General features: G+C 42.8%; 1 protein-coding gene and 1 pseudogene across 8 annotated transcripts; both read left to right on the top strand.

The window, feature by feature from the left end:
* Positions 1-610: 610 nt before the first annotated feature.
* On the top strand, positions 611-4,232 carry LOC132846051 (tubulin beta chain-like; annotated as a pseudogene).
* Positions 4,233-5,930: 1,698 nt separating this feature from the next.
* On the top strand, positions 5,931-9,187 carry LOC132846140 (tubulin beta-4B chain-like). Of its 8 annotated transcripts, XM_060870712.1 has the most exons (5): positions 5,961-6,017; positions 7,499-7,607; positions 7,809-7,919; positions 8,130-8,389; positions 8,426-9,187. In XM_060870712.1, exons 1-5 carry the CDS (start codon positions 5,961-5,963, stop codon positions 9,185-9,187), a joined length of 1,299 nt encoding a protein of 432 aa, XP_060726695.1. The 8 variants fall into 8 exon arrangements, with proteins under 8 accessions (XP_060726697.1, XP_060726695.1, XP_060726694.1 ...); XM_060870714.1 differs by having other exon boundaries at positions 5,931-6,017; positions 8,130-9,187; XM_060870711.1 differs by having other exon boundaries at positions 7,812-7,919; positions 8,130-9,187.
* Positions 9,188-15,907: the final 6,720 nt, after the last annotated feature.

Genomic DNA, 15,907 nt, shown 5'->3' with positions numbered 1-15,907 from the left:
CATTTATTGATTTGGTCTTTGTCTTGTGAATATTTATTTTATTAATGACTGCATTCATTGGACACACTGTTTGTAGAGAATGCACACATACATGAACTGATCTGATTCAAGACTAGCATCATTACATCATGCATAAAATTTTGGTGTCCACTTTTGCCATTTAATAATACCATAACTTTTGGCTTACTATGTAGTCATATAATATATAATATAAAACTCTTCTTGTTTTAAATTCTCACTGAGGGCTAAAACCCCCTAAAGATGAAACCCCAGAACCGCCCCTGCTCTTATGCCTACCGAACATCAATGAAATTTTACTTTTTACTTTTACTTCAAATACTTAAGTACATTAAATATCAGAAAATTACTTTTGATACTTAAGTACAGTAAATATAAGATACTTTAAGACTTTTACTTGAGTAATATTCTAAAAGGTGACTTTCACTTCTACCAAAGTCTTTTTCTAGTACGATACTTGTACTTTTACTCAAGTATTGCTTTCTAGTACTTTATACAACACTGGTGATGTGCTGTGAACCATCTCCACCAGGGTCTTGATGTCTCTCTTCAGGATCTCCAACTGCCTCAGGCTGGTGTCGTTTATGCTGGCATGAAAGAGAACAGCTCCCAGGTACCTGTGCTGCGACACCATACAGCAGTACCACATACACGGTGGGTGATGGAGTCTCTGATGATCAACACGTTGCATTTCGTCTCGTGAAGGGGTGAAGCAGCTTCTGGTTTAGATCTCCAAGACCGGTGGCAATGGAGGGGGAGAGGTCCTCGACCCGGGCCAAGCTCACGTTTTCCACTGCTGCTGCACCCAGGGTCCGTGGTACCCTGGCGCCGGAGTGAACGACACCTGGGCCAGCCTCTTCCTGGGTGTGCTGGGCCTCGACAAAGAAATCTGCAGAGTAGAGGTGGAGGAAGTACTAGTTTTGCACAAGGAATTTACCTGAAACAGGTGAGCAAGTGATGCTAATGGGCTAACCAGCTAGAAGCGGACACTCATGAAAACATAAAAATTTGCGATATCAAAAAGCGTTTCGAGCAAGTATATTTTAAGATGCTTTTGGTGTTGTGTTCACCCTTTGTAAGAAGGAAGATGTTCAAGAAGTTCCTCCTCCTCCTGTTTAAATGATTAAAGCCTGCCGTTTCTGATAATAATCCCATGTAGTACTTAATGTACTCATCAGAAATCAGAGGCTGGCCATCACTCTGGTAGCATGGAACATGCAGGGCAGACAGACTCACTGTAGGCTTGTATATGCTCTGTGACACATGCAGACATCTTGCTCCATTCGCCTACTATCAGGCTCATTCTGTTTCCAAGACCCTGTTTAAGCTTGCTTTTGATAGTTTAACTTCGGCACGTATGCTGGTTGAGCAAGTCGCTAATGGCAATGTAACCCAGGTGGGCATTATCTTTTGGGGACAATGTGGCACAACATGCTTTGCCAGGGGAGACAAAGTCTTGGTTTCTGTAGCGAACATATGCACTTCGGACTATCTGTATACAGTAATGCCTCATTGTTTACTCAACTGTATAATGGTACTACTGAGGGATATGGCGATAATTTGTATTACCAATGGCTTAGAGACTCTGCCCAGTGGAATGACTCCGAATAATTTGTGTGTCATCTGCCACTCTCACACGGGAACCTGGACACAAACGCTGAGTTCATCATGCACTTATTAACTGTCACAAACAGTACTACAAAATAAAGGTTTGCATGAGCTCTGACACTTGATTTCTGTATTGCTTAAAGTCACACAGAGGTCAAGAAATAGGGTACCTGCCCAAAGTTGCATGTAACACTACACTGAATGTAAACTTTCCTGTGGTCCATGTACCCTGTGCCTCTGATGGTTATGATAGCTCACTGATCACAATGCGAACCCTCTTCATTATGACTCGGCACAGTGCCCATCTCAGATGTTTTCTGGTATTGTGGAGAATACACATATCAAACTCTGCCACCACAACTATGTTGAACCACAACTATGTTGAGCATATGTTGAGCTTTGGCTCCCTAAACCGCACTAGACATGATATCTCTAAGTACATACGTCACACCAACTCATTTGTCCTTCCAAGTTAGGGCCCGGATGCTAAAGTTTATGTAGATTGGAAGGGTGAAATAATAGGTGTCCCAGAGGAACATCAGGCTCAAGTGGAGTCATCTTCCCTTGCATTGCCAGTCGTCATACTGCAGGTTCAGATCCACTGTAACCTGAAATGGATAAACTATTTGTGGTATAATCAGCAAAGGTTTATTAATCACACAATAGTTGTGCTTGGTTTACTCTCCAAACAATTCCATGCTATGACTATTATGACTGTACAGAATCATTTTGTGCTAGATATGCAACATGGTCTAGAAGAAATGGAGTATGTAAATTGTTTGGAACTGAATGTTGTGCTATTGTTCCTCTACACACTGGCCCTCTTGGCTAACTGTCAATCTTGACCAAATGAAAACTAGTTACAATCAGATGGTCCATATTAATGTTGCACCCGAGCCTGAGTGGTACTACTGGCTTTTCTTGGGTGACTGGATGGCTGGCTTGATGCGTTTAGGGGTGACTCTTATCATCCTTTCTAGCATGCTGTGGTATACTTCTGCTTCATGGCCTTATTGACAATTATTGTAAAACTGTTCACTGTTGTGTCTTGTTTTAGGGTCTGTTGTTTTTCTGTCTGTTTAGTGTTCTGTGCAGGTGATGATACCCCTACCCATTGCCACCAACGCTGCAACCCTACATGTACCCTACCCTGAGGCATCCTGTTTTCGTTGCCACTGACCAATTGCAGTGTTTAGCCTGCAGAGCCATGATTGGTGAGGCATGTGCCGTGGAGTCCTTATGGTCCCCAGCTTCACTTTGTGCCCATCATCAAGGCGGTCCTACCCAATACACTCTGAGCGTTACTCATGGCACATGCTTTTGGACGACCCCGGTCCCATAGCCCACATTCTTACCTATACTAACCTGGTTTTCTTGAATAGCACATGGATTCACCATCAGTGGGAAGAGGTTTACCCTTTGGATAAGGGTTTGGCCCTGAAAGTGCATTGGTCTGCTTGGTTGGAATGAAAACCTGCACTCACACCGGCCCTTTGTAGATAAGATTGGACTAAATAAATAAACTGCACTGCTGGGGCTATTGGAATACACCCAGCCACATGCTACGCTGTCAATTTGTTCCCTCTTTTTATTATCCATTGTTTCTTAGTCATAAAATAACAAATCATTCAGACTACAGAGTTGAGTTAGTTTTGAAGTTGTATGAATATGTGGACTGATTTTGTGTTTTTTTTTTTTTTTTATAGTTCTGGGAGGTGATTAGCGATGAACATGGCATTGACCCAACAGGAACCTACCATGGAGATAGTGACCTGCAGCTGGAAAGAATCAATGTCTACTATAATGAGGCTATAGGTACAACCGTAACACACACACACACACACACACTATAATGTACACCAATGTAATGATACATGTAATGTAACAAGACATTCTGCATCGACAGTGAAGCTCTGTACGACATCTGCATCCGCACTCTAAAACTCACCACTCCCACTTATGGTGACCTGAACCACCTTGTCTCTTCTACTATCACCACATGCCTCCACCTCCTCGGGCAGCTAAATGCTGACCTGGCTGTCAACATGCCCTTCCCACGTCTGTACTTCTTTATGCCTGGTTTTGCACCTCTTACCAGGGGAAGCCATCAGTATCGTGCTTTCACCGTGCCTGAGCTCACACAGCAGGTCTTTGATGCCAAGAACATGATGGCTGCCTGTGATCCACGCCATAGCCGTTACCTGACTGTAGCCGCTATCTCCCGTGGCCGCATGTCCATGAAGGAGGTGGATGAACAGATGCGCAACGTTCAGAACAAGAACAGCAGCTACTTTGTGGAATGGATCCACAACAACATCAAGACAGCTGTGTGCGACATTCCACCACGTTGTCTCAAGATGTCTGTCACCTTCACCGGTAACAGCACAGCCATCCAGGAGCCGTTCAAGCGCATCTCTATGCAGTTCACTGCCATGTACTGATGCAAGGCCTTCTTGCACTGGTACACTGGAGAGGGCATGGACGAGATGGAGTTCACAGAGTCAGAGAGCAATATGAATTACCTGGTGTCCGAGTATCAGCAGTACCAGGATGCTACAGCTGAAGAAGAGGGTGAGTTTGAAGAGGAGGCAGAAGAGGTTGCCTAAAAAGCAGAGAAAAGTCATTGAGGGCAGGGGAGTGGGAATGGGAGCAGGATTTGGAGGGAGTAGTGTTATTTAAGGTAGAGATAAATGTAGCACAGCACATGTGGAATCAACCATAAGTGTCTTATAAGTGTCTTAAAGTTTGCACTAGACAAATGGGGACAAAACAACCAGAGAATCTTGATTAAATGTTATTGAACACAGAATAAAAACACTAGTAGTAATAGTTCCTTCATTATAAATCCAGTGTACCAGTGTCTTCACTCCATCTCTATTTAATGAAAGTAACTTTAAGTCAGAATTTGCCAGGGGTATGAATAATTTCGGGCTTGACTGTACATATCTACTTTATGGTTGGGAAACCAGTCATATTGATCTGGCTGATAAGTTCAGTGCCCCATTGGCAGAGCTGTGCAAGCTGGTTTAAATCAAATAAATATAATGAAAATATAAAAACAATAAATGTAATGAAGCCCAATTAAATGAAACTGTGATGGAGATGGGGGAAGATTTCATAATGGTGAATATGATATGAATTCTTTTTTCGTCTTTCATTTTAAGTTCTTGCTTTACTGTTTTATCATCCAGAGTAAATGTGAAAAATAAAACCCCAGAACAGATTTAAGTCTGATTCTGAAAGTGTTTAAGTATTCCTCTTAAAGTGAGTGTTGCACTACAATGGCACGACTTTGCACAACAATGCCACTGCAACATTTTAGATAGTTTAGGTCCGTATCAGAATGAATTATCTTTGATTAGGTTAGAATCACTGGACCAAGGTCTGGAGAAAATGGCTGGGGACACAGACACAGACAGACAGTACTCAGGATCTTCACACATATGTATGCCAAGTCCCATGTCGCCATGTCGCTGCTCAGTCTCTCGGATGTGTCGCGCTGGGACTCATGAGAGTTTCTCTGGACCATAGCCCTCCCAAGTACTAGACACCCCGCGCACGACGTCGGGAGTCTATTATCCGGTGGACAGTGAAAGCCGAGGCTCCATCGACGAGGAGACATGGAACGTGGGGTCGATGTTCATGGACTGTAGAGCTGCAGGGGGTATGCCACAGTATTTATATGCAGCAAGATCATGAAAGCCCCAATGTTGCCTGGTGCCAACTTCTTGGACTCTACTCACAAGGGCAGGTCTTTGTTTGCCAGCCAGTAGCTGGTGCTACAGAGCCCCAAATACCAGCACAACTAGGCACAAGAACAGTTTCATCCCAAAGGACATCTACCTAATGAACATTAAAATGTTCCAACATTACGCAATAACAATATCCTATTTGTTACCACTTCCATGCTAGTATATCCCTGCACCTCATTTATTTCTATTCTATTCTATTCTATTCTATTCTATTCTATTCTGTTCTATTCTATTCTATATTCTAGAATATTCTAACTGTACATACAACTGATTTTTTTTTTTACATTTTTTAATTTTTGTTTGTCTATTTATATTTACATATGTCTATTTTTTTATTCTCATCTTATTTTTATTGTCTGTGTGTTGTCTGTGTACTAGAAGCGTATGACACTAAAAACAAATTCCTTGTATGCGCAAGCATACTTAGCAATAAACCTATTTTTGATTCTGATTCTGATTCTGATTCTGATTCTGCCCATAGCACCCAGTGTCTCGCTGGAGTTAATCCAGGCATATAAAGCCTTTGAAAAAAGCTACACGGTTACATCTGAGAAAACAAGCACGTTATACCAAGTGTTAATCATGAGGGAGATTGTTCATATCCAGGCCGGCCAGTGCGGTAACCAGATTGGTGCCAAGGTAAGAATAGATAAAAGAAAAAAAAAAAAAAATTATATATAGATGTAATGAGGTGTACTGCAGTTTTGGAGATGCAACAATGAAAAGCTCCAGACTCCAGATTAAAACCAAGTACAAGTTATCAATAATAAAGTGCACTACACTATATGTAATTTCACACACTTCACAAATATGTAATATACTCCACAAAGAGGAGTATACTAGCAGTGCAGTGTATGTATTGACTCAAATGTAAATTTCCAGAAACTTTCCACGGGAACTTAATCTGGGGAATTTTGGAAATATTCCAAATTGGAAACTTTATGGGAAATTTACGGGAATTTATGGGAATTTACAGGAATTTATGGGAATTATTTGGAAATATAGAGAAATTTATATAAACTATATCATATACAAACATAAATAAACATTTTGTTTGGTCATAAGCAGACATGCATGCAAGGTAATACAAATTTTAAAAATGACGTATTGACTGATTTAATTGTAAGTAGAACTTTAATTGATTCTTTCATTGAGTAACACAAAAGCATAACATCACAGCTTGAGCTAGCTACATGATAGCTAGCCTCATAAATTTTCAATGAAATAGTGCTAGTTTAAATTTAGATATCTGATTTACTGGCTAGCTAGCTACTGTATAAACACATTTTGGTATTTGCTAGTTAAACTATAATACCATAGATCAAATATATTTATCCAAGTTTTATAATCAAAACTTACTTGACTCGAATGCAGCAAGTGTCTCTTCCGTGGTAGTCAAGGCCTGGACAATGGAGGGGAATCCCCCCGTAAGTGATATATGCAGGATTTTTTTTTTTATTTCAGGTGGAGTGAGTGTGTGGGGGACGGTAGTTATTAAGTTTAGGTACTGGGTACAATTAAGAATGTAGAATAAGGTAATGCAGAATAAGGCATTAATATGCGCTTAATAAGTACTAATAAATAGCAAATATTCTATTAAGATTCATGCTAATAAGCAACAAGTTAAATGACCCTAAAATAAAGTGTTACTGTGCATGTTATGGAAGAATGCAAGTACATGCAGGGGGCCACTGTACATGCAATGGCCCTCCAGTAAGCAGTGTGCTGTGTGCAAGTGACCGAGGAAAGCAGGGTACAAATTCAACTTAAATTGCATTAAATCTTGTTGTTTTAAACAAAATTATGCTGCAAGATTTTTTTTAACTACATTTAAGTTCCCTATTATAGGCAACTCTGCATTTTTTTTAAAAGTCTCAGTTTATTTCCATATATTCCTGTTAATTCCCATGGAAAGTTTCCAGCCTTGAAAATTCCCAGAATTTTGCAACCTTAGTCAATACATAAACTGCACCGCTGTCAATTTGCTCCCTCTTTTTATTACGCCTTGTTTCCCAGTCATTAAATAACAAGTAGTTTAAACTGCAATGATGAGATGAGTTAGTTTTGAAATTGTATAAATATGTGGACTGATTTGAGGGTTTTTTGTTTTGCTTTTTTAGTTCTGGGAGGTGATTAGTGATGAACATGGCATTGACCCGACAGGCTCCTACCACGGAGATAGTGACCTGCAGCTGGAAAGAATCAGTGTCTACTATAATGAGGCTACAGGTACAACTGTAAAACACACACACACACACACACACAGTAATGTAGGTCAGAGGTTTTTCTCAGCACATGCATATTAAATTTATATTTATTATACACTAATGCAATGATACAGATATCATTATTAAATGTTTTATATAAATTATCTGTATGTGTATTGAACTGCTGTTCTCTCTCTCTCTCTCTCTCTCTCTTTCAATGGAGGAGCTAAATATGTACCCCGAGCTATTCTAGTTGACCTGGAGCCTGGCACCATGGACTCAGTCCGCTCTGGACCCTTCGGCCAAATCTTCAGGCCCGACAACTTTGTGTTTGGTGAGTCATTAGTAGAAGAGATTTAGGAATTGATTTACTCTTGTATAGTGTATTGTTGTTTATATTTTCTATCACAAGGTATTCTATATACCTGCCTGTCAATCACAGATTCTCACTCATGACATGTGTTTACGAAAGTATCATTGATATTCACTGAATATTTTAATGATATTTACAGATATTTACACTTACTTCTTTTTTTGTTTCCAGGTCGGAGTGGTGCTGGTAATAACTGGGCTAAAGGCCACTACACAGAGGGAGCAGAGCTGGTGGATTCTGTCCTGGACGTTGTGAGAAAGGAGTCTGAGAGCTGCGATTGCCTCCAGGGCTTCCAGCTCACCCACTCGCTGGGTGGTGGCACCGGATCCGGTATGGGCACACTGCTCATCAGCAAGATTCGTGAGGAGTATCCTGACCGTATCATGAACACCTTCAGCGTGGTGCCTTCTCCTAAAGTGTCTGACACAGTGGTGGAGCCCTACAATGCCACACTGTCTGTTCATCAGCTGGTGGAGAACACAGACGAAACATTCTGCATCGACAATGAAGCTCTGTACGACATCTGCATCCGCACACTGAAACTCACCACTCCCACTTATGGCGACCTGAACCACCTCGTCTCTTCTACCATGAGTGGTGTCACAACATGCCTCCGCTTCCCTGGTCAGCTCAATGCTGACCTTCGCAAGCTGGCTGTCAACATGGTGCCCTTCCCACGTCTGCACTTCTTCATTACTGGTTTTGCACCTCTTACCAGCAGGGGAAGCCAGCAGTATCGTGCTCTCACCGTGCCCGAGCTCACACAGCAGGTCTTTGATGCCAAAAACATGATGGCTGCCTGTGATCCACGCCACGGTCGTTACCTGACTGCAGCCACTGTCTTCCGTGGCCGCATGTCCATGAAGGAGGTGGATGAACAGATCCTCAATGTTCAGAACAAGAACAGCAGCTACTTTGTGGAATGGATCCCCAACAATGTCAAGACAGCTGTGTGTGACATCCCACCACGTGGTCTCAAGATGTCTGTCACCTTCATCGGTAACAGCACAGCCATCCAGGAGCTGTTCAAGCGCATCTCTGAGCAATTCACTGCCATGTTCCGACGCAAGGCCTTCTTGCACTGGTACACTGGAGAGGGCATGGACGAGATGGAGTTCACCGAGGCTGAGAGCAATATGAATGACCTGGTGTCCGAGTACCAGCAGTACCAGGATGCTACTGCTGAGGAAGAGGGCGAGATTGAAGAGGAGGCAGAAGAGGTCGCCTAAGAAGCAGAGAAAATTCATTGAGGGCAGGGGAGTGGGAATAGGAGCAGGATATGGAGGAAGTAGTGTTATTTAAGGTGGAGATAAATGTAGCACAGCACATGCGGAATCAACCGTAAATGTCTCCGCCCGATGGGCAGAGCTGTTTAAACCAAATGAATATAATGAAAATATAACATAAACTAAAAATATAATGAAGTCCAATAAAATTAAGCTGTGATGGAGATGGGGAGGGTTCATGTGGTAGCCTAGTGGTTAAGGTGTTGGGCTACCAATCGGAAGGTTGTGAGTTCGATCCCTGGTCCACCAAGCTTCCACTGTTAGGCCCCTGAGCAAGGCCCTTAACCCTTAATTGCTTAGTTGTATAAAAAAATGAAATAATAAAAATCTCTCTGGATAAGGGCATCTGCCAAATGATGTAAATGTTCATACCCATTATTTACTTTCTTTTTTTCATCTCTAAAGCTCTTGCTTTACAGCCAGAGGAAAAATAAAAACCAAGAACAAATTTTAGTCTGATTCTAAAATGATTCCGATTCTACCGTGTTTGTGTATTCCTTCTAAAGTGAGTGTTGCACTACAATGGGACGACTTTGCACAATGATGCCGTTTCAACATTTCAGATAGTGTTGGTCCGTATAATTTTGAATTATCTTAGATTAGATTAGAATCACAGGACCAAGGTTTGGAGGAAATAGCTGGGGACACAGACAAACTCCGGATCTTCACACATATGTGTGCTGTGTCCCATGTTGCCATGTTTTTAATATTGCAGTATATTTTTTTTACATAACAGCCAATTCAACAAATCATGCAAAGAGCATGTTAAAAGCATTTATGTGACATTCATAACAATGTAACAATGTAAAACTTACAATGTACACCTTTCCTTGCTAATAAATGAGCAAAAATTGCTTATTAATGAGGCTAAATCTGTTGAATGAATTTAGGTATCCATCTTATGTAAATGATACTCATCCATTAAACTAACAAAATCAGCTTTGTACTCAATGTGTGAGAATTTTACATCACATAACTATTCTTTAGTATTTAATTACAAAAAGACTAACTAGAATACAGCAATAGATGGACAATAAACAAAGATACTGTACCGAGTAAAGATAATCTTTTGTTGTTACGGGGAGACCTCAGTTCCACTAGGAGCAGGGGGTGCCAGGTCAGGCCAACTATCCTAGAGGATGGTGGAAACAGACAGGTGTCTGTGGCAGATAGAGAAAGCGTGTGGCTGGACAAGGAGTGAAGAAAAGGATATCAGAATCAGAATTAGAATCAGGTTTATTGGCCAAGTGTGTTGACACACACAAAGAATTTAGTTCCAGCTGTTTGTGACTCTCAAAAGTACAAACATAAATAACACTATACTATACAAGACAGAATACAGACTATACAAGACAATGCAGATGTGATACAATAGACATTATGAGTATTAAGTATGAATACAGTTCACAGTACTTCACAGTATGAATACAGTTCACAGTAGTTCACAGTACTAATGTTAACCAGATTTGAATAATGTATTAGTAAATGTTCAAATTAACATTAACAAAGATAAATAAATCCTTTATAAGTGCAGTTCATTATTAGTTTATATTAACTAACATAGTAAACTAATGTTAACTAATAACATTTAGCTTGCTCTAGATTCCGGGAGATTTTAACTAATTTGCGGGCATCAGGGAGCCGCTATCAATATGCAGAACTTCCAGGAGACTTTGGATGTCTTTGTATATATATATATATATATATATATATATATATATATATATATGCAATATATATATATATATATACATATATATATATATATATATATGCAATATATATATATATATATACATATATATATATATATATATATATGCAAATAAAAGTAATAATAGGGAAAGGTGGAGTGCTTATGTGGAACATCCAAACCAGGGTTTGAACCGAGGCAGGTGCCCGAAGCTCTACTGGTATGTCAAACGAACCCGGAACAGTCTACCTGAGAAATGCACAGAAGCAGGTGGGAAAATCACAAAACTAAACTGGCAGCGAGGTGGGTCCACTACCACTTGGATCACATTTTCCCCTGGACTTTAACACAGGGGAAGCTCCCAGGGAATAAATGTGATCCAAGTGGTAGTGGACCAGCTTTCTAAGGTGTGCAAATTCTTCCTACTGCCCAAACTCCCCTCAGCCAAGAAGCTAGCAGATCTCTTATTACACAATGTCGGTGTAACAGATCTCAGATCAAGACCCCCATTTCACTAGTTGGTTTTAAAAGGCTTTTTGCCGCCTAATAGGTGCCACTGCCAGTCTCCCATCAGGCTACCACTCTGAGTCAAACAGTCAGACAGAGAGGATAAACCAGGACTTGGAAGCTCTACTGGTATGCCAAGCGAACCTGGAACAGTCTATTGGGGAAATGCACAGAAGCAGGTGGGAAAATCACTAAAATAAACTGGCAGCGAGGCGGGGATCCCGCTTGGTGCATATGGCTTTGTCCCCTGACGTTTCTGCGCATGATGCTTGGTCTTTTTGAAAGAACCTAACCAGGGTCCCATGAGCATTCCTCTGGACCATAGCCCTCCCAATCAACCAAGTACAGGAATGTGGTAGCCTAGTGGTTAAGGTGTTGGGCTACCAATCGGAAGGTTGTGAGTTCGATTCCTACGTCCAGCAAAACTGCCACTGCTGGGCCCCTGAGCAAGGCTCAGTTGCTCAGTTGTATAAAAATGAGATAAAATGTATGGCGCTCTGGATAAGGGCGTCTGCTAAATGCTGTAAATGTACTGGCCACCCCTCCCATGACGTTGGGAGTCTAAAATTGGGGGGACAGTCGACAAGACGGGAGGGGGTGTGGTCTGGTCATTAGGAGGCACTAGGGGCTGCAAAGGACTGCTCGGCAAACAATGGGGGAATAGCCGAACTGGCATGCCCAGGGCAGAGTGCCAAAGGGTGTTATGGGTGTACTTAACAGCTGTCTGACCCATGTTGCCGGATTAGAGGCAGCCAGGCAACAGAGGAAGAGAACCATGAGAGACTGGCAGCAAAAGGCCTTCCAAAACCCACTAGCGAATTGTGGGTCTCGATCCGAGACAAAATCTGGTGAAGCTGTTTCTTCATACGATGCGGTATAAAAAGAGTTCTGCTAGCTTCTTGGCTGAGAGGAGTTTGGGCAGTGGGACGAATTTGTACACCTTAGACAGCCGGTCCACTAACACTTGGATCACATGGACTTTAACATGCAGGCCGGTGTTAAAGTCCAGGGAAAAATGTGGCGGGATGGTATAGGTAAGGTTCGGAGCAAGCTCTGTGGACACATCTGGGGCTCTTTGTCTCGGGCACACGTCTGGTAGGCAGCCACGAAAGCCCAGATGTCTCATTCCATAGTGGGCCACCAGAATCTGCGCCGCAGGGTACCCAGGGTTCTCACAACTCCTGGGTGCCCAGCAAAAGTGAAATCTGGGTGCACACAATCTGTAATTTCTTACAACTTTCACTATGAACTGGGCCTCTTGATCAAGCCTCCTGTGCCACAGCGGTCCATACAGACTTTCTCTGAGGCTTCTTGGTCAGGCGCAAAGTGGGCTGTCCAAGGTACTAAAATTGCGCACAAAGCGCAGGAAGAAATTGGTTAAGCCAAAAAAGCGTTAGCCTGCATAGACTGAAGAGGGCTGAGGCCATTCCTTGATGGCCTTGGTCATGCTCTGGCCATCCCGAGAAACCATGAAACCCAGGAAAGAGGAGGTGCTCACGTGAAATTGTGGTTTTTCGAATTTCATGTAGAGGCCTTTCTGGAGGAGAAGCTGCAAGACCCATAAGACATGATCTTTTAATGAATTGCTAAAGATGACAATGTTGTCCAGGTACACAAACGCATAGTGGTTCAGGGTCTCCCTGAGGGCCTTGTTAATGAGGCGTTGGAAAACTGCCGGGGCATTCATTAGGCCAAGGGGTATCAACAGATATTCATAATGCCCTGAAGACATGATGAAGGCAGTCTTCCACTCACCCACTGCCCTGATGCAGATCAGGTTGTACGCACTGCGAAGGTTGAGTTTGGAAAAGACTCTGGCCTGTTGCAGGCAGTCAAAAGCTGAGTTCATCAGAGGAAGGGGTGGCAGTCCTTTACAATTACCGCGTTTAATCCCCGTTAATCAATGCAGGGGTACAGGCTTCCATCCTTCTTCTTGACAAAGAACAAGCCTGCCCTTGCCGGCGGCGTGGACAGGCAGATATGGCCCAAGGACAGGGCCTCTTGGATATATTGATCCATTGCTTTATGTTCTGGTCGGGAAAGGGAAAATAGCCTGCCCCTGGTGGGAGATGCGCCTGGGAGCAGGTTAATAACGCAGTCAAAGGACCAATGAGGTGGCAGTGCCTAGGCCTTCTGCTTCGAGAAGACCTCGGAAGTCTCAGTAGTCCTCTGGGATGCCTGCTAGGTCAGCAGGCCCTGGTGGTAATGACCCTCTGAGGCAGCTCTGGGTCACTGAGAGCCCCAGACCTCAACTGATTTTATGCCCAGTCTATATATATATATATATATTCGCCTCAGTGGTGACAGATGCTCCATGTGATGGCCAATGCGTAGGGTGAGCATGTCTGTCTGCATTGGTATTGCATTGGTGAGCATGTCTGCCAGCGGGTGCCCATCAAAGGCATGAAACGGTAGGGGTTGCGATAGTGCCTTCAAGCGGACCTTCAAGCTGCGGGCCAAGATCTCAGCTTTAAATACAATTTCCTGGCGCCCCCCAGTCGGCAAAGGCCCAGAGGGTTACCTTCTCAGTTGCTGCTTGGTTTGAGCCTCCAGGTCCTTAGGATTACTCCTCCTTTAGCTCCTCAGAGAGGCCCTGTGCATAGGTCTCCTGGAGGGCCTGATCGTTCCAGCCTGAACCAGGGTACGGTGCATGAGGAGCTGGAATGATGTTAGGGCGCTCGTCCCAGAGGGGTGGTCAAATGTGCTTTGCATTGTCCGGTGCCAGGAGGTTGGCCTGAGGGAGTTGTCCAGGGTGTCACCTACAGCTGGGGCTCCCTGGGGCTGCAGCAGGGCCTGGATCTGCCCTAGTCATTCAGAGATTTGCTTAACCTCAGAGAACAGTGCAGCTAGGGTCTGCTCATGCTTGCCGAGTGCTGTGGTCTGCCCAGCCATAACCTGCAATATGCGCTCCAGACTTGCTGGCTGACGGTCTGGGGTGGATATACTGTTACGGGGGAATGGTGAAAGGATATATATATATATTGTGTTTACTTTTGTTATCTTTGACTAATATTTAAATTTGTTTGGTGATCTGAAATATTAATATTTGACAAATGTGCAAAATATTTGACAAATGTGTAAAAAGCCATAAATTCAGGAAGGGGGCCAACACTTTTTTACAACACTGTAAATAAACTATAAATGGCAAAATAATATAATTATGAGTGTGTATATATACCACCCAAACAGGGCTCAATCCAAAGAGTCATATGCCTGAAGTGCTACCACTACACCAAGCAAACCCAGATGAATTGATTGGGGAAATGCACAGAAGCAGGTGGAAAAATTGCTCTGGCAAACTAAACCTGCGGCGAGGCGGGGATTCCGTTGACCTCGAATGGCTTTATGACTGGGCGAGGAAGCCACTTGCTGGATATAAAATTACATGGCGGTTAAGGAGTTACAGGAGAGAGACCTGAGTCTCCGCGAAACTCCGGCGACTGAAATTAACTCTCAGAGCAGCATGTGCTCTGATAAGCAAGCATAGAGAAATTGTGTTCTGCCTCAATGATTACCAGCCTACTGCATTCACCCCTGCCATACTTAATACATCAAAATTTTAGTTTTGCAATACATCAAGATCTGGCTTCACACCACACTGGACCAATACCTGTAAAACTGCTGTCCCAAATTTGTCCCCCTGCATTGGTATCCTGAAGTGTCTGACTGGGAGATCCCAGTAACACCATCTCCAGCACCACCATACTGAAAACCAGTACCCCCTAGGGCTGTGTTCTCAGTCTACTGCTGTTTACATTGCTGACTCGTGGCTGTGCTGAAAAAGTACAATCACATCATCAAGTTTGCTGATGATATTACAGATGCAGTGAAGTTGGAGCAGAAATTAATCTCTCATTGTCACTAAAACCAAAGATATGTTTGCTGAAATCAGGAGGACTTATGTGGACCCTTCATCACTGCACATATATGGAACATCTGGAGAGTTAAAAGCTTAAGGTTTCTTGGTATTCAAATCTCAGAAGACCTCTCCTGGACCTATATATCCAAGAAATCCCACATGCATCTCTACTTCCTGCAGAGGTTGAAAAAAGCTTCACCTCCCTTCCCATCTTCACCACCTTCAGCAAGGAGACTATAGAGAGCACCTTGACCAGCTGTCTAACCGCTTAGTGTGGAAACTGAAGAGTTGAGAAAATCAAGTGAGAAGGTTCTCTCTACTCAACATCAGGCCTCTTACCACCACCATTGTGGGCGACGCCCTACCTCACCTCTTATGGACTTTTTACCCTTCTTGCATCTGGAAGAAGTTACAGGAGCATCACTGCTTCTTCCTTGAAGCAGTCTAAATATTGAACACACTGCTGTCTTTCAACACTCACCTGTATTAGTCAGAAACATAATCCAGTACTTTTCCTGCTATTTTCTAACAATATTAATTCTACAATATGCAATAATTGTAATAGATTGTTTTTTCACCCAACACTGTTCTGGGTATTTATTGA

Source organism: Tachysurus vachellii, chromosome 5, assembly GCF_030014155.1.
Source record: "Tachysurus vachellii isolate PV-2020 chromosome 5, HZAU_Pvac_v1, whole genome shotgun sequence".
NCBI classification, from domain to species: Eukaryota; Metazoa; Chordata; class Actinopteri; order Siluriformes; family Bagridae; genus Tachysurus; species Tachysurus vachellii.
The sequence above is the reverse complement of the archived record's forward strand: the minus strand, read 5'-3'. Positions and strand labels throughout refer to the sequence as shown.

Excerpts from the sequence above, each read along its gene's own strand:
- LOC132846140 (XM_060870707.1), top strand. The coding sequence starts at position 5,961 with ATGAGGGAGATTGTTCATATCCAGGCCGGCCAGTGCGGTAACCAGATT. Across the intron at positions 6,018-7,498 it reads GTAACCAGATTGGTGCCAAG|TTCTGGGAGGTGATTAGTGA; the intron begins GTAAGAATAGAT and ends TTGCTTTTTTAG. Across the intron at positions 7,920-8,129 it reads GCCCGACAACTTTGTGTTTG|GTCGGAGTGGTGCTGGTAAT; the intron begins GTGAGTCATTAG and ends TTTTGTTTCCAG.